Consider the following 19997-nt stretch of genomic DNA (forward strand, 5'->3'; position numbering starts at 1 on the left):
ATAAGGCCTTTCTCTGTATTGCTTGCCAAACTACACACATACCAAAAAAAATTGCATATTCACGGAAAATGGTCTTTGCCAACCCGCCCACTAGTTCTGAGTTTGACTGATAGTGTATGAGCCTTACCATCTGCTAACTAAGCAGCCTTTCCTAATTAGTGATACAAAGAAAAATTTTTATAAAACAGAACCTGACTTGTTTTCAGAGTTGATGTAACTGAATCTAAAAAGCAAGCCTACAGTTTAAAAGTGTTTTCCAAGTTCAAACTGTATCCCATTCCAGATTGCTGTTTTCAATTATTCTTTCAAAACATTAGGAAACCTAAATGTACAAATCTCAATTTACTTTAAAAACTAATACTTCCAAAATTTTAAATAAAGTTAGATCTAACTCATATTACATTTCTATGTTTTTTCACCTTTTTTTCTCAAGTTCCTGAGAATTAGTTGACCAGAGATTCACCAAATATAATGCCATTTTAAAACTATGATTTTAAAAAATCAATCTTACAACTCTATTGCATTAATAAGTTTAACAAAATCAACCAATCAATACATGAGTGTTAGAACAATTAATTTCTAGTGTTACACTATTATATACACTCTTTTATTACCAATGCATTTTTTCTTTTTATCCTCACCCGAGGACATTTTTCCATTTTTTGTTCAGATAGAGTGGGAGGGAGAGAGAGGGATTTGGGGGGGGAGAGAGAGAGAGAGAGAGAGAGAAACATCAACATGAAAGGGACACATCGAGTGGCTGCCACCCACACGACCAACCAGGGCCGGGGACAAACTGCACCCGAGGTACGTGCCCTTAGTGGGAACTGAACCCGGGTCTCTCTGGGCCACAGACCAATGTTCTAACCGCTGAGCCAAACCTGCCAGGGCTACCTATGCATTTTTAATGGACATTCTTGACAATTTATTATATTGAGAAAATTTTGAGAATATCTCCACAATGTTGTGCTTTATAACATCAAAATTTAGTCATTTTAAAAAGAAGCAAAGTTACTCATATTTCTTTAAGTTTAGTATAACTAAATAGATATATAATGGTTTTTATTTATTATTTTTTGTCTCAAGAGTAAAATATTCATATATATATTCTGTTTCTTTAGAATTCCCCAAGAAGAATAAACAAAATGATATAGAGGCTATAATTCTAGCCAAGGATTTAGGGAAACCAGGTTCTACTTTGGGGATGTCATTTAATTTCTGAGATCCTCAGCTGTTCTTCCTGAAAAAGGCAAAAACTTGGCACAAAAATCCTGTTCTTTTCTTAATCATGGTTTGAGCACTCTGGCAGACTATAAATCTGATCCCCAAAGGCCTCTACATCATTCCACATGGAAGGGGAGTGGGGAAAACAGGCTGGAAGAGGGACCAGAAGCTGGATCATAACCCATGACATGATATTGAGGCAGGATAGTAAGAAGCTAGAAAAATTCCTGGCAAATGAAATGGGAAAATTGAGACAAGATAGTTAAACAAGGTCAAACAAGCCCTGGCCAGTTTGGGTCAGTAGTTAGAGCTTCAGTCCTCGAACCAAAGGGTCCGGGTTCGATTCCTGGTCAAGGGCACATACCTCAGTTGAAGGTTCAATCCTGGGCCCTGATCAGGGTCATGCGGAAGGCAACCAATCAAGGTGTCTCTCTCACACTGATGTTTTTCTCTGTCTCTCTCTCCCTCCTTCCCTCCCATTCTATCTGAAAAAAGTCAATGGAAAAATATCCTTGGGTGAGGATAAAAAATAAAAATTAAACAAGGTCAAACAATTTAACCAATTCACAGCTAGTAGTAAATCGCAAGACCTTATCTTCCTTAATAAAGGATACTTGAGAACAAATGATTTATACCTCTCCTCCCTGACCAGAGAATACATATTTAAATGACCCTGGTCAGGGAGATTGAGAACAGAGACCCAATTAGTAACCATTTGAGCCAGCCAAACCCAAGGATGGATGAAGTCAGGGGAACAAATAACAAAAACCCAATTAGAGCCAGACAGACCCAAGATAAAGAAAGCAGTGAAGCTGACCAGAGAATAACTCCAAACTCCCTTATATGTTCATTTTGATGCATCAGCATATTAAAAACACACCTAGAAAGCTAATGAATATTCTGCTGAAACCCTCCCCTAAGATTCTCACCTGCAGAAGAAAGATAAGAACCCTCAAGACCAAAGATGCCAGGCAAGCTCTCTCTGAAGCACACCTATGCCTGTTCTCAGGCGTGAACTTTTTACTTTCTTCCTCCTAAACTGTAAGGGTCCCCACAAGACTTGCAACCAGGGGAGGAGCAGGCAGTGGCAGCTTATCCCAGGCTAACCCCCTGAACCTGTCTCCAAGGCCCCCTTTTCTCTGACTTCCCAATGAGCTAACAGCAGCCCTGCCTTGGGTCACTTCTTTCCTATAATGTTGCTAGGGAGCCAAGGCAGAGCCCCGCCAAGGTTCTTTCCTGTTGCTTCTTCTACCCTAAGCCCTTCCTTTGTTTCACTGTCCCCAGCTTTAATAAACATGCTCTCAAAATCACCTAGACTCACCCTTGCCAGTTTGGCTCAGCGGTTGGAGCGTCGGCCTGCGGACCAGAGAGTCCCGGGTTCGGTTTCTGCTAGGGGCATGTACAAAAAAAGAAAATCACCTGGACTCATATTGTGAAATCTTTCCTGTACAAAGTCAAGAACCCACATACTACAGGCTGGCCTGAGGCAGACTCACTCTGGGTCTAGTCCCCATTGGTGACAGAAAGTAATATTTAAAATGCAAAAACTGGTGCCCTGGCTGGTTTGACTCAGTGGGTAGAGCGTCCACCCACAAACCAAAGAGTCTCAGGTTCGATTCCAGTCAAGGGCAAGTACCTTGGCTGTGGTTTGTCCTTGGCCCTGGTTGGGGTCATGCAGGAGGCAACCACTCGATATGTCTCTCTCACATCAATGTTTCCCTCTCTTCCTCTCTCTCCCCCTCCCTCCCACTCTATCAGAAGATAGATAGAAAAATATTCTTGGGTGAGGATTTTAAAAAATAAAAAAATAAAATAAAATGCAAAAACTGGCGATAATTTTCACTGTTCTGACTTCTGGTCAAGATGGCGGCATAGGTAAATGCAGTATCGCATCCTCCCACAACCACATCAAAGTTACAACTAAACTACACAAAAACCATTATTCAAAACCACCTAAAATCAAGCTAAATGGAGGTCCTACAACTACGAAATTAAAGCAGCAGCAGCATCGAGACTGGTAGGAGGGGCAGAGGCAGAAAGAACAGAACAAAACCTCAGGAAAAGAACTAAGCGAAATGGAGATAAGCAACCTAACAGATGCTGAGTTCAAAATGCTGCTTATAGGCATTGGTGGTATAGTGGTGAGCATAGCTGCCTTTCAAAATACTGCTTATAAGGATGCTCAATGAACTTGGTGAGAACCTCAGCGAACTTAGTGAGGGCCTCAAGAGCATAAAAAAGGACCAGTCAGAAATGAAGGATGAACAGTCAGAAATGAAGGAGGCACTAACTGAAATAAAGAATAATTTACACAGACTCAATAATAGAGTAGGTAAAGCCAAGAAGCAAACCATGGATTTGGAAAATAAGAAAGCAAAACCACCCAATCAGAATAGCAAAAAGAATCTTAAAAAATGAGGATAGTGTAAACAGCCTCTGGGACAACTTCAGGTGTGCCAACATTCGCATCTTGGGGGTGCCAGAAAGAGAATAGAGAGAACAAGAAATCAAAAATCTATTTGAAACGATAATGGCAGAAAACTTCCCTAACTTGATGAAGGAAACAGACATACAAGTCCAGGAAGCACAGAGAGTCCCAAACAAGATGAACCCCAAGAGGCCAAGACCAAGACACACCATCATCAAAATGCAAATGGTTCAAGGCAAAGAGAGAATCTTAAAAGCAGCAAGAGAAAAGCAAATAATTACCTACAAGGGAGTTCCCATAAGACTGACAGCTGATTTCTCAAAAGAAACTTTGCAGGCCAGAAGAGAGTGACAAGAAATATTCAGAGTGATGAAAAGCGAGAACCTACAACCAAGATTACTCTGTCCTGCAAAGCTGTCATTTAGAATAGATGGCCATATAAAGAGTTTCCCAGACAAAAAAAAGTTAAAGGAGTTCATCACCATCAAACCATTATTATATGAAATGTTGAAGGGTCTTCTTGAAGAAAAAGGTAAAATATATGAACAAACAAAATGGCAATGAATACATATCTATCGACAATTGAATCTACAAACAAAATGAACAGGCAGAACAGAAACATTCTCATAGATACAGAGAACATTTTGTTGGTTGCCAGATGGGAGGGGGGTTGGGGGAATGGGGGAAAAAGGTGAAGGGATTAAGAAGTACAAAGTGGTTGCTAGACTGACAAACCTCAAAGGGAAGGGGAGTGGGGGGTGGGAAGAAATAAACCAAAGAACTTATATGCATATATGCATATCCAATGGACACAGACAACAGTGTGGGAAAAGGCAGGAGTGGGGAAGAGGAGGCCGATGGGCGGAAAATGAGGAACATCTGTAGTACATTCAACAATAAAGATTTAAAAAAAAAAAGCCCTGGCCAGTTTGGCTCAGCGGTTGGAGCATTGGGCCTGTGGACCAGAGAGTCCCCGGTTCGGTTCCCGCTAGGGGCACGTACCAAAAAGAAAAAGAAAAAAAAAAAAAAGGAATTTTCACTGTCCTAAGCAACATCCCCAGTAATTCTACATGTTTCTGATATTCAGAAATGGGATTTTCCAAAAGGAATTCTAAAACTTCAGTTATTCCAACATAAACTCTTCTCCGTAAGTTTCAAGTTAGCTTAGAGAGATGAAAACGGGAATGTCTTAAAAAGCAAGTGCTGCCCTGGCCAGTTTGGCTATGCAATCGGAGTGTCAGCCTGTGGACCAGGGAGTCCCAGGTTCGATTCTGGCCGAGGGCATGTACCTTGGTTGCGGTTCATCCCTGGCCCCGATTGGGGTTGTGCGGGTGGCAACCAATCAATGTGTCTCTCTCACATGGATCTCTCTCTCTCTCTCTCTCTCTCTCTCTCTCTCTCTCCTCTCCTCCTTTCCTTCCTCCCTCCCTCCCTCCCTCCCTCCCACTCTGTCTGAAGATAAATGTAAAAAAATATCCTCAGGTGAGGATTAAAAAAAAAGAGCAAGTGCTAAGGAGGCTGAAGTTGTGCAAAGTCATATTGCTAATAAATGGCTGAGGCAGGATATGAACCCAGTTCTCCCGAGCAACTGAGCCTGGACTTTTTTTCTCACTATATTAAATTTAAAAACCTTTTATGGGAAAACATGCAAGTTCATAGCTTGTCATCGCTGTTGAAGTTTCCATGTGCAAGTCTCTGCTGGACCCTGGATCACATTATGAGATCATTTTCAGACCCTGAGTGTTGTGGTTCTTTGTTAGTTGGCATTTTTTATCTCTTTGGCTTTGGAGATGGAGAGCGTTAAACCAAAGTCCTTTATGTACTGACTTCTTAAATACTTCCTTGCTATTTATCTGTTGTAGTTCTGTGTAGGGCTTTTTGTTTATTTTGTTTTTGCTTTTTTACTGCAACCAATGCATTTTTTCTGGCAAGGGAGAATGTCCTTTCAAATAATGATGACTAGCAGTTCCAATCCAGGTGCAACAAAGCCAATTGGTTTGATTAACTCAACCAACCCCTCTCAAAATCCCCTCCTGCCTTGCAATCTTGCAGTTAGGCATGGTCTAATGATAAGTTCTAACCTAAAGTACATAAATGAAAGTCTTTTTCTTTTTTCCAATGGCTTTTTTTAGGTAGAGGGGCTGGAGGGAGGGAGGGAGGAAGAGAGAGAGAGAAACATCGATGTGAGAGAGATTGGTTGCCTCCCGCACGATCCTGACCAGGGCAGGGGATCAAACCTGAAACCAAGCCCTTGACCAGGAATTGAACCTGCAACACTCTGGTCCATGGGCCGATGTTCTGATCACTGCTAAACCAGCCAGGGCATCAGTGAAAGTCTTGACTTTTGGGTCTTGAGGGAAACGTTAGCTTTCCTAATATACAAAGATAGGCAACATTGTGATTGTATCACTTGTACCACTGTGATTTTTCCCCTTTTTCTAGCCTGGTAGCTCAATGTGAGGCTGAAAGTGAAGTAGCCATATTGCAACCATGAGACAATAAGCAAGAAAGTACTAAGGATTGTGGGGTGAAAAGATAGAAGGATCCCATTTTTATTGGCATTCTTGAGGGGCAGCCTTGCATTGTTTTCCTTTGGACTTTGTGTTGTTAAACACAAATAGGACTTTATTTCTTTTTTTTTCTTCCAATTTTTAATAATTTATTTTTGTTACAGATGTTTCTCCCTTTCCCCTCCCCCTAGACACCCTCATCCCCAACCCACTCTCCTCCACCCCACCCCCCAGCATTGTTGTCTATGTCCATTGGGGACCTTACTTCTTAAAGCACTACAATCAGTCATGTTTCTTTACTTTGGTATGTGAAGGCAGTACTTAGAGAATTACTTGACCTGCATATTGTGCTTAAAATATGTACCCTGGAGCACACTGAATAGTTTGCAGCCAGTCAGCTAGCTTCTGAGACTATGGACTTAAATGTCTTTATGCTTTCTTTAAATCATCTATATGGAGGTCCCTAAAAAGATCGTGTGTTCTATGTGAAGCCTAAAGATCTTCCAAAACTTTATCCCGTTTCTCTTCTGTTTCAGCCAGCACTAGAATATTCTTATAGTATTTGAAAGCTTAACTTTTATACCAACTCATCAATAATTGTTTAGAGATTTTAATTTTGCTAAAAGAAATGGCCTGGGGAAAACATTGATACTTTTATCATAGAGCTGCACTTTCTTTCTTAACCTTGAATTGGGGCAGCATAAAGTAATTTTTTAATGATACATTCATTCACTTGATAAACATTTTTTGTATGCTTATAAATCAGGGAACATGAATAAGACATATTCCTAGAAATCCAAGAATGATTCTGTATGGGTGAATCACTGAGTGTCTTGCTTAAGAGGCAACAAAAATTATGTTGAGAAACTGTCTTGTATTTGAAATTAATTTTGCAGCTTTCTGTCAACTATTCATTGATGCAAAACTGATTTTTATAGTGGTCTGAAAGTAAGAGTGAAACCACTATCTGTGGAAGAAATTAAAGAAAAGCATCTGATGTAAATATTGTACATTATATAGGCAAAATCTCTTGAGAATAGAAAAAGGAACAAAGAAGGGTATGGATAGTACACTTCAAAAGAAGGTAGGAAGATCAGGAAAACAAAATTGAGGAAAAGCATCAGAAAATTAGTTGAACAAGTTCCCACCTTATGGTACAGTGATACCTCGGTTCTCGAACATAATTCGTTCCAGGAGGACGGTCGAGAACCGAATTGTTCGAGAACCGAAGCAATGAAACCCCAATAGGAAAGCGTGACTCCACAAAGCGTGACTCTCTCTCTGCACTCACACTGATGACGCAAGCAAGGCGCGCTGGGCCGAATGAACGCCATTCGGCTCAACTCGGCTCATCTCGGAAGTTCGAGTTCCAAATATTTGTTCGGATTCCGAGACAAAAGTTTCTCGAATCTCCTGGTCGAATACCGATTTGGTCGAAAACCGAGGCGTTCGAGAACCAAGGTATCACTGTATTTATCTTCTCAGTGAAGAAAGATGGAAAGTGAAGGTGCAAGGCAATGATGTAGGGGATTTAGCATAAGAAAACAAAGTGAGTTGTATTTATTACTGCCATAATAAAGCTCCATAGAGTAAGTGGCTTAACCAACATAAATTTACTCCTCATAGTTCTGGAAACTGGGAATTCCAAGATCAAGGTTCTGACCAACTTGATTCCTGGTGAGAGCTCTCTTCCTGACTCTCAGATCGCCGCCTTCTTGTTGTGTCCTCTCATGGCAGACAGAGAGCAAGCTCTGGTGTCTCCTCCTCTTCATATACTGGTACCACACTCTTGGATTTGGACCTCACCTTTATGACCTCCTTTAACCTTTATCACCTCTTCACAGACCCTATCTTCACATATAGTTACATTGGGAATTAGGCCTTCAAATAGGAATGTGATGGGGTGTAGGGTGCAATGAAGACACAAACATGCAGTACATAATAGGAGTTTAAACTGTCTCTGTAAGAAAGGGAAGGAAGAGACCCATAGAAGGATAGATAGGCACTGTTTGGGGCCATTGAGATTGAATACCAGGCAGAGTCAGAAAACCATCAATAGTCTTCCACTTTCATCCATTCTATAATGAGTTTATTGGTACCAGACTATCCCTCCCACCATAAACAACTAGAGAAATTGACAAAATATATGAAACTGCTTTTAGATGTTGGAAAATAGGTATCACAATATTGTGACCTTGGAAAGAAAGGAAATAAATAACATGAGCCTTATGATAGCCCAGGCTTTTTGCCTGGATACTTATTTATTAGCTGCTTGTGAAAGAAAGAGTGTCTGGTGGTCTCACAAAGCCAAGGAGATAGACAGTGGAGTTCATGAATTTTGAAGTTGCTGGAATTTATGAATAAAGTACTAGAAAAGTGGAAGTTACACAATAAAAAAGCTTGAGAAATTTGCATAAGAATCCTTGTGTCTTTGACTGTATTATAAACTATATATGTTGGCTGACACTCCATGAGGCCAAACAAAAAATAACTACCAGGGACAAAACATCTACCAGAAATCTGTAAGCAGAGCAACTATTGAAGTTCATACAGAATTGGAAATTTTACAAGTTGAGACAAATCAGAATGGATAATTACTGAATACTTGGGGCATTCAATAAAGACCCAGAAAGGTCACATGATAGCATAATGATAAACCAGCCTTAGAGTAAAAGTAGACTTTCCTTAACAAAGCTCAAATATAAACTGAGAAAAAAATTAAGCTTATCTTCAAGTAAATTTACTGACTAGTAAAACAAAATTCAACGCACCTTAACAAAAGACAATAACATCCAGGCATTCAACAATGTAACTTATAAAATATCCAGCATGTAATAAAAATTACTTTATATGTAAGGAAGTCAGAAAATATGACATACAACCAAGAGAAATATTAAAAATGTAGAAAATCCTAGCCACAGCAATCAGATGAGAAAAAGAAACAAAAGGCATCCAAATTGGAAAAAAAGAAGTAAAACTGTCATTATTTGCAGATGACATGGTACTATATAAAGAATCCTAACCACCATCAAAAAACAACCAAAAATATATTAGAACTGATCAATGAATTCAGTAAAGTTGCAGAATATAAAATATTTAGAATTGTTTGAATTTTAATACACTAATAATGAACTATCAGAAAGAGAAATTAAGAAAACAGTCCCATTTACAATTGCATCAAAAATTATAAAATACTTAGGTATATATTTTACCAAAGATATAAAAGACCTATATGTGGAAAAGTATAAGACATTGAAGAAAGAAATTGAAGAAGATGCAATTAAATGAAAGGATCTACTGTGCTCATGGATAGGAAGAATCAATATTGCTAAAATGTCCATACCACTGAAAGCAATCTATAAATTCAATGCAATCGCTATCAAAATACCCATATTTTCCACAGAACTAGAACAAATAATCCTAAAATGTATATGGAACCACAAAAGACCTTGAATAGCCAAAGCATTCTTGATCAAAAAGAACAAATTAGAGGTATCATGCTACCTGATATTAAACTATACTGAAAGGCAAGGAGCATGGTATTGGTATAAAAGGAGACACACAGATCAATGGGATAGAATAAAGAACCCCAAAATAAACTCACCTATATGGTCAATTAATCTATGACAAAGGGAGTAAGAATATACAATGGAGTAAAGATAGTCCCAATGGTGTTGAGAAAACAGGACAAACACATGCAAAAGAATAAAACTGGACCATTTTTTACACCATATACAAAAATAAACTCAAAATGATTTAAAAACTTAAATGTAAGATTCAAACCCATAAAATTCCAAAAAGAAAGCATAGATAGTAAACTCTGACATCAATCCTAGTAATATTTTTTTTTATATGTCTCCCTGGGCAAGGGAAAGAAAATAAAAAATTGGGATTATATCAAACTAAAAATTTTTGCACATTAAAGGAAACCTTCAACAAAAAAAGACAAAACAACCTACCACATGGGGGAATATATGACCAATAATACTTCTGATAATGGGGTAATATTGGCAATATATTAAAAACTCATACAACTTGGACTTCTGGTCAAGATGGTGATGTAGGTAAACGTGGTACTTGCCTCCTTCCACGACCACATCAAAATTACAACTAAACTACAGCACAACCATCATTCAGAACAACCTAAAATCAAGATGAATGGGAGTCCTAAATCTACAAAATTAAAGAAGCAGCCACATTGAGACTGGTAGGAGGGCCGGAGACGCAAATGGGTTGGTCCCATACCCACGTGTGGTGGATAAAAATCAGGAGGGACACCTCAGCTGGGAAGGTCCTCCCTGAGGAGTGAAAGGTCCCTGCCCCACACCAGGAGCCCAGTTCAGGGTTCCAGTGTGAGGTAGAGAATTCCCCATAACTTCTGGTTATAAAAACCCACGGGAACTAAGGCTGAGAAAGGCTGAGGCTGCTGGAGCCCCAGGCAGCTCCTCTTAAAGTGCCCAAGCAGACTTACTCAGACTCGCTCCCTCTAAGCTCCGAGGGGAGGCAGCTTGAAAGGCACTAGAGACATACAGGGAAGAACTGAGCTGTCTGGCCTTGGGATAAGGGCTGAAGAAGCAGTTTTCTCTCTGACAGCTGTGCTGGTGGAGGCCTTTGTTCCTTTGGTGAGCCCTTCCCCCATGAGCCAGAAGATGGCCAGCATATCTGGGACTCCAGCAAACTGGCTCACACTGTTTGCTCTGCCCTAGTGATTCCCTGAGGCCCTGTCCCACCCAACTTTCAGGCCCACCCAAGCTGCTTCCAAAGGCTTTACCATGGGATTGGCCTGTCTTGGATTCTGCTTCAAAGTTTCCTAAAATCTCTGAAACAAGTAGCATCTGGTCTCAGCAAGCCCCACGCCTCTCGTTAAGTGGCCACAGAACTGGCACTAGAAGCAGCCACATGTGGTTCACAACTTGGCTTTGCCTGGGCAACTCCAAGCCCAGCACAAGAAGCAGCCATCTGCAGATCATTTTGTAGCTTATGCCTGGTGGCCTTGGGTAGAACAACGGCAGTGGTTGACCTCACCCCAGAGCCAACACACCCAGTGGACAGCTTCAGACCACATTGAAGCAACACCACCCAACCACCTCCACAAGTGACACACTCAATGAGCGAACTCAGCGAGTACCAGAACCCTGATGAAGTAAGTCTTGCTCTGTGTGGTGGGTCCCTACACAGCTGATCCTCCAAGGTAGTCAGAGGCCAGTGGCTAATGTGCATAGCCAGTCCTTGCAGCTGATTAGCCTGAGTAAATCCCTCCCATTGATGTGCCAATAGCAATCAAGACTCAATTACAACAGAAGGGTTTACAGTCCACACTAGGGGTGCACCTCGAGGGCCCAGCTGGGGTGATCAGGGAGGCCGTGCCACTGGATCCTATAGAACACCTACAACAATAGGCCACCCTACAAAGCCTAGGTAACATAGAAACTCTACCTAATACATTGAAACAAACACAGGGAAGCAGCCGAAATGAGGAGACAAAGAAAAATGTCCCAAATGAAAGAACAAAACTCCGGGAAAAGAACGAAACAAAATGGAGATAAGCAATCAATTAGATGCAGAGTTCAAAGCACAGGTTATAAGGTTGCTCAAGGAACTTAGTGAGACGTTCAAGGAATTTAGTGAGGTCTTCAAGAAACTTAAGACCTCAAAGGAACTTAGTGAGAACATCAACAACATAAAAAAAGAACCAGTCAGAAATAAAGGATGCACTAACTGAAATAAAGAATAATTTACAGGGAATCAATAGTAGAGTAGGTAAAGCCAAGAAACAAGCCATCGATTTGGAATATAAGGAAGCAAAAAACACCCAATGAGAATAGCAAAAAGAATCAAAAAAAAAAAAATGAGGGCAGTGTAAGGAGCCTCTGGGGCAACTTCAAGCATGCCAACATTTGCATCATAGAGGGGCCAGAAGAAGAAGAGAGAGAGCAAGAAATCAAAAACCTATTTGAAACGATAATGACAGAAAACTTCCCTAATTTGGTGAAGGAAACAGATATACAAGTCCAGGAAGCACAGAGAGTCCCAAACAAGATGAACCCAAAGAGATCCATACCAAGACACATCATCATCAAAATGCCAAAGGTTAAAGACAAAGAGAGAATCTTAAAAAGCAGGAAGAGAAAAGCAGTTAGTTACCTACAAAAGAGCTCCCATGAAACTGTCACCTAATTTCTCAAAAGAAACTTTGCAGGCCAGAAAGAAGTGGCAAGAGATATTCAAGGTGATGAAAGCAACGACCTACAACCAAGATTACTCTATCCTGCAAAGTTATCATTTGTAATTGACGAACATATCAAGAGTTTCCCAAATAAGAAAAAGCTAAAGGAGTTCATCACCACCAAACCAGTATTATATGAAATGTTGAAGGGTCTTCTTGAAGGAGAAGAAGAAAAATATGAACAACAAAATGGCAATTAATACATATCTATCAACAATTGAATCTACAAACAAAATGAGCAAGCAGCCCTAGCCGGTTTGGCTCAGCGGTTAGAGCGTCGGCCTGCGGTCCTGAGAGACCCGGGTTCGGTTCCCGCTGGGGGCATGTACCTCGGTTGCAGTTTGTCCCCGGCCCTGGTTGGTTGTGCGGGTGGCAGCCACTCGATGTGTCCCTTTCCCATCGATGTTTCTCTCTCTCCTCTCTCTCTGTTCCTCTCTCTCCCTCCCACTCTACCTGAACAAAAAATGGAAAAATGTCCTCGGGTGAGGATAAAAAAAAACAAAAACAAAAAAAAACAAAATGAGCAAGCAGAACAGAAACAGACTCATAGATACAGAGAACATTTTGTTGCTTGCCAGGTGGGTGGGGGATGGAGGGATAGGTGAAAAAGATGAAGGAATTAAGAAGTATAAATTGGTTGTTACACTAATGACTCTCAAAGGAAAGGGCAGAGGGAGAGCGAGTTGAGATAAACCAAAGAACTTCTATGCATATATGCATAACTAATGGACACTGACAATAGTGTGGTGAAGGCAAAAGGGGGGTGGTATTGGGGAGAAAGGGGTCAATGGGGAAAAAAGGAGGGACATCTGTAATACATTCAACAATAAACATGAGTCAAAAAAAAAAACTCATATAACTTAATACCAAAAAAAGAAACAAGCTGATTACTAAATGGGCAGAGGATCTGAATATACATTTCTCCAAAGAGGACATACAGATGACCTCTACAATAGATATATGAAAAGATGTTCAACATCATTAATCATCAAGGAAATGCAAATTAAAAGCACAATGAGATATCCTCTGTCAGAATGACTATCATCAATAAATCAACAAACAAGTGTTGGTGAAGAAGTGGAGAAAAGGGAACGCTTGTGCACTGTTGATGGCAATGTACATTGGTGCAACCACTGTGAAAAGCAGTCTGGAGGATCCTTAAAAAATTAAAAATAGAACTACCATGTGACCCAGCAATTTCACTTCTGGGTATTTATCAACAAAACAAAACAAAACAAAACAAAACACTGATTCAAAAAGACAAAGGCACCTATATGTTCATTGCAGCATTATTTACAATAGCCAAGCTATGGAAGCAACCTAGGTATCCATCAACAAATGACTAAATACAGAAGTGATCCATGTATACAGTGAAACATTAATCAGCCATAAAAAGAATGAATGTTTGCCATTTAAGACACCATGAATGGACCTAGAGGGTATTATGCTAAGTGAAATAAGACAGAGAGAGAGTACTACACAATTTCACTAATTTATGGAATCTAAAAAACAAAACAAACAAAACAGAAACAAAGTCATAGAGAACATTTTGATGGTTGCCAGATGGGAGGGGGTTTGAGGGGATGGGTGAAAAGTGGAAAGGGATTAAGATATACAAATTGCCAGTTATGAAAACAGTCATGGGAGCCCTAAGCTCAGTTGGTTAGAGCATCATTCTGATACACAAAGGTTGTGGGTTTGATCTCTGGTCAAATCACATACTAGAAGCAACCAATGAATGCACAACTAAGTAGAACAACAAATCAATGTTTCTTTCTCTCTCCCTCCCTGTTTCTCTCTAAAATTAAAAATTAAAAATAAAAACATTAAAAAATAGTCATGGGAATGTAAAGTACAGCATAGGGAACAGGTGTCAGATGGGTACTAGACTTATCGGTATGTTCACTTTGTAAGGTAAATAAATGCTTAATTATTATGTTGTACATCTGAAATTAACAATATAATATTGCACGTCAACTGCAATGAAAAAATTAAAATATAAACAAATTATAGGGATAATATGACTAGTGACCCGTCCCACAGGTCGAGCAACGAGGACTCTAGAGGGGGAGTGAGGATGAGGAGGGACAAGAGACACGAGAAATGGAGACAAGACAGGGCTCTGATCAAGTCTCATTTATTCTGGGGAGATCCACAGTATATATAGGGCAAGAAGCAGAAAAACAAGAACATTTGTTGCCAAGCTATGTTTGTGGTAACCACCCAGAAGCAATTTCAAGTAAATATCATGTAAATATCATAGGTGGAACAAAAGACAAACAGAACATAACTGGCTGAGTAAATGGTTACTTAAAGGAATGCAGAAACATTGTATGCAGAGATGCAGAGATATCCTGCCTTGGGGCAGGAGATGGCAGAGCAGATTTTAGCAAAATGGATGCCATGCAAACAGTCTCCCACAGACTAGTAGACAAAGTCTTTAAAACAGCTATTATAAAAATGTTCAAAGATTTAAAAGAAAAGTGAACTTAATAAGGAGCAAAGTGGAAATCTTTTAAATAAACCAAATAAAACTTCTAGACTACCAAAAAACTTCCCTGAACAGTTAGAGTCAAGAAAGATGAAAAGGACACCCATCTATATGGAAGGGTAACCCAGTGGATGATGTTGGAGCCAAAAAGTAATGAGGATGGTGTCTCTGAGAATGGGCAGCCAGAGTGGGATGTCAGAACCTGAGCAGGACAAGGAGTGTGAACCAAGGGAGGGAATCCCTGTGTATGATACTATGGGCCAAGTGGGATGTGGGAAGTGGCTATGGGGCAGGGAGAGGGAGTATATAGCATTGGGTAAAGAGCCTACACAGTATAAATAAGACATCCTCAAAGAGGGACAACCTAAGCGCCTGAGTAGGGTAAGGAGGGCATCTATGCAGAAAGGCGCTCAGTGCATAGGGTTTTTTTAGCTCAAAGTTAGGAAGGTAACTTCATAGGAGGAAAGGCAACTGGCACAGAATTTCAGAGCCAACGCAGTATGAGGAAGGCCTCTATATAAGAGGGTGACCTGATAAGGGATATCAAAGCCTAAGAAGGATGAGGAAGGTATCCACATAGAGAGGAGATAGAGGCAGAAATGTGTGTGACTGGTTTTACACAGCGGGAGTGAGCAAGTAAGAATATATGTTAAGAATAATAAGAGCTAGGATTCTCACTGTTGGAGAAGAACATTACAAATTGGAAAGGGAGAAAACTAGAAATGAGCCCTGTGGTGCTAAATTGGAACTAGAAGTATTCATGTGCAGTTCAGGTTTTCAGTAGTAAAGGTATGTAAATATGGAAATAAATGTGTATACATGTGTGCTACTTATAGTCTCTAGTTGTTATCTACTAAGAAAGCATTGGAGAAGTGCCTCTCCAATGGCAATGAACACAAGTAGTCCTCAAATTTGGTTTCTATGTACAATTTTTATTAAAAATGACTCAGGGAATTGCAGCAATGTGTGGCAAAAAAAAAGTACAAAGAGTGCCTAGGACATCATGCTGTGTTACAAAGTAAAGAAAGAGCTCAAAGGATGATGGTTGCATATCAAAAGGGCACTGAAGGCAACTGGAAAGGACTCCCACTGTCCATATTTGGAACAATTTGAACACCAAAATAAATAGTGATAGTAAAGAATTATACCCCATTGATTAAAATAGAAAGCCAGGAGTCTAGGCTAATGTAAATAAACTGACTGAGAATTTGATGAGGAATGGGAATATTTATATAATTTTAAAGTTAGTACCCACAAAATGCATATCAATTACAAGGAGAGGAGCTGAACAGTAGAGAAGCTTGGCAGACACCACCTCAATCAAGCAATCAAAGTGAACATCACCAGTCATGGGCAAATCCAAGTCCTGTGCCACTGATAACGATGCAGTGAAAGAAGCACAGCATAATGTCTGTGATATTTCTAAGAAAATAGCATAAGTTCAATACATTCTTGAGAAAATCTAAAACAAGTTTAGGTTGAGAGATACTCTACAATAAAACTGGCCTGATCTTCATGTCAAGGTCATGAAAACTAAAGAAAGACCAAGGAACAGTTGCAGACTGAAGACCAGGGAGACATGACAACCAGCTATGTGTGCTTCTGGACTGGATCCGTTTGCATCATTGGAACATTACTAGGACAAGTGGAGAAACCTGAATTTAGTCTGAGGATTTTGACGGCTGACACGGGGGATCATGTCAGCAACTTACTCTCAAATCGTTCAGGAAAAAAAGTTCTTTGTACTGTACTTACAACTTTTCTGTAAATTTGAGACTGTTGAAAATAAAAATAGCCTTCTTCTGCCGCTCCTGGTGCTGCTTATGTGCTCCTTTGGTGAGGACATGGTATCTCTTTTGTGAAGCAGCAGCTGAGGAGACTCTGGGCAACTCCCCACGGCCAAGGAAAAGCCCAAGGAAGGAGTCAAGACTGAGAACAACGATCATATTCATTTGAAGGTGGTGGGGCAGGATAGTTCCGTGGGGCAGTTTAAGATTCAGAGGCATCCCTGGCCAGCATGGCTCAATGGTCAGAGCATTGGCCTGCACATCCAAGGTCTTGGGTTCAATTCCTGGTCAAGGGCATGTACCTGGGTTGCAGGTTCTATCCTGGGCCCCAGTCAGGGCCCATGTGGGAGGCAACTAATTGATGTGTCTCTCTCACATCAATGTTTCTCTCCCCTCTCTCCACCCCCACCCCTACCTCCCACTTTCTTTCAAAATCAATGGAAAAAATATCCTCCAGTGAGGATTAATAACAACAACAAAAATTCAGAGGCATACACCACTTAGTAAATTAATGAAAGTATGCTGTGAACAATGGGGTTTGTCAATCAGGCAGATCAGATTCCAATTTGAGGTGCAGCCAATCAATGAAACAGACACACTGCACAACTGGAAATGGAGGATGAAGATACAACTGGCATGTTCCAGCAACAGACAGGAGGTGTCTACTAAATAGGGAACCTGCTACTTTACTCCAGAACTCTGTTCCTCCAGATCAAGGAGACATTCTCAGTAGGAAACCGCAATTTGGTCCCACCACATCCTGACTACTGCAGTATTGTTTTCTCTATTCTTTCATTTTCCCCTTCCCCATGCCTATTATATATAAAGTAACTGATGTATGTGCAAAAACAATCTATGTTCTCCCTCATTGATGTTTCTATCTCTCTCTCCCTTTCTCTCTCTGTCTAAATAAATAAAGAAAGAATATTTAAAAAAAAAATACACACACACATATATACACTAGATAAAGTATAATTGACTGTTTAAAGCAAAAATAATACATTATTTTGTAGGGTTTATAAATACATAGAAATAAAATGCATGGACATAATAGCATGAGGCACAGGAGAAGGAAAATGAAGCATACTCTTGATAAGTTCTTATATTATATGTGAAGTGGTAAAAAACTATTTGAAGGTATAATTTGTAATAAGTTAAAAATGCATATTGTAAACCCTAGAACAGCCACTGATAAACAAAGAAACAGTCAAAGGCATAGGAATTCAAAGACCAAAAACAGCTATATAACTGTAGGAAAGAATGTGATACGGCTTAAAAAAACAGCTAAGAATGACATATTAATATGACACAAAAAAGAGAAATAACTAGGGCAACAGCTTTATTACATAAAGCTTTAAAATTTCTCTCATCAGCCCTGGCCGATTTGGCTCAGTTGGTTCATCTGCCTGCAGACCAAAGAGTAGCAGGTTCAATTCTGTTCAAGGGCAGGTACCTCAGTTGTGGTGTGGTCCCCAGCCCTGGTTGGGGTCATGCTTGAGTCAACCAATTTGTCTCTCTCCCATCGATCTCTCTCTCTCTCTCCCTCTCTCTCTCTCCCTCCCTCCCTCCCTCCATCCCTCCCACTCTATCTAAAGATAAACAGACAAAAATCCCCGGGTGAGGATTTAAAAAAAAAAAGAAAAAGTTCTCTCATCAAAAGACTCCACCGGCAAAATTGAAAAGCATCAAATGTAGGGGGAGAAAATCTCAAAATATAATCCAGGCAAAGGGTAAGCAAAGAGCTATTACAAACTGGTAAGAAAATTATAGGAATTAAAAATTTAAAAAGAATAAGATATGAGCAGGTAATTTATAAAAGTGAAGAATGGACAAAGATATCTTTATCCTAACTCCATGCTATACATAAAGTGCAAGATTAGGTATAAACATAGACACAGACACAGACATAGATATAGACATATAGATATATAGATCTTGTCCCCAAAAATAACTTAAGTTCACTTCTGTACATGTAAAAGGGTATATTTAATACATGGGATTTTATCATAAAAAGCTGCCATCAACCTGAACAAAGTGTTATTGTACAACTCTTCTGCTATTTATTGGGTAGTCCCAAACAGTAGAAATTACTTATCTATCAAAATAGGGCAGAATATAACCAGTATTTGGAATTATGGCTTATTTTTCTGGAATCAATTCAACAAGTTGGAAGACATAGATACATGATTCTTGTTTTTATGAATGCATAATTTAAGAAAGAAAAATGATATGCATGAATATTTTAACTAACTGAAAGTTGGAATAAGACCCATGCACATTCCAGACTGGAGGCATAACATTAAGATTAAAGGAGTAGAAATTAGAGAGTAAAAGATTAGCCTTGGGCCCTGGCCAGTTTGGCTCAGCGGTTAGTGTGTCAGCCTGCAGACTGGAGAGTCCTGGGTTTGGTTTCCACTAAGGGCATGTACCTCGGCTGCAGTTTGTCCCTGGCCCTGGTTGGGGTCGTGTGGGTAGCAACCAGTCAATATGTCTCTCTCACATCGATGTTTCTCCCAACTCCCCCCCCCCCACTCTATCTGAAGATAAATGCAAGAAAGTCCTTGGGTGAGGATAAAAAAAAAAATAAGCCTTGGGTATTGAACCTTAAATGACAATATATGTTTGAAAGAAGAAAATATATATATTCCTTTCATTCTTATTCCTACAGCTTTAATTTTTCCATTTTATTTATCTGATAGCCATCCAAATGGATAACCTCCAAAAATTAAGATAGCCCACAGCTAATTGTAAAAAGTATATGTCCTCAAAGTATGGCTTCAATCATTCATGTAAGGTTCATAAAACCGCTCTTTAAACAAACATTGTGAAAATGACTGATTAAGACATAAATTCATACGAACCTGCAATATTGCTCTTTCTGGTAACAGTGAAATATCACATACAGGAATCTCACCTACTAAAGAGATTGCAGACAGACTTCGGTCAGGAAAAAGAAAATGTTCTTCAGCATTTCTTTTGTATTTTATCCTGTTTCTCCATTTTCTCAATTGAAGTTCATGTTTTAACAACTGCCATGAAAATAAATTAAAAATTCCATGGAATTATTGTAAGGGTTAAATAAGACGATACAGCACAAAACTTGACACACATAGCACCAATTAAACATTATTACCATCAGTACATAAATTATCATTATCCAGAGCAGGTTTAATAGTGTCTGAACCACTGAAGCATCCTATAGATCATTTCCATTAGCTGTCATATAACATTGGCACAAGCAGCCACCTTGACAATGTGATCCAGCCTCCTCTTTTATAAATAAGAAAGCTGGAGCCCACAGTGTCACAATTCTGGTAACAATAGATCCTGT

At 39.7% G+C, this 19997-nt stretch overlaps 1 protein-coding gene and 1 pseudogene across 1 annotated transcript in view; one reads left to right on the forward strand and one right to left on the reverse strand.

Moving 5' to 3' along the window:
- FBXL13 (F-box and leucine rich repeat protein 13) overlaps positions 1-19997 on the reverse strand; it is a 308215-nt gene that overhangs the window by 271444 nt on the left and 16774 nt on the right. Inside the window, exon 6 of the mRNA XM_036246460.1 lies at positions 19528-19695. Coding sequence (XP_036102353.1) covers positions 19528-19695 — 168 coding nt within the window. The remainder of the gene's footprint in view (positions 1-19527; positions 19696-19997) is intronic.
- LOC118620290 lies at positions 16459-17335 on the forward strand (annotated as a pseudogene).

Source organism: Molossus molossus, unplaced genomic scaffold, assembly GCF_014108415.1.
Source record: "Molossus molossus isolate mMolMol1 unplaced genomic scaffold, mMolMol1.p scaffold_m16_p_7, whole genome shotgun sequence".
Taxonomy (NCBI): Eukaryota; Metazoa; Chordata; class Mammalia; order Chiroptera; family Molossidae; genus Molossus; species Molossus molossus.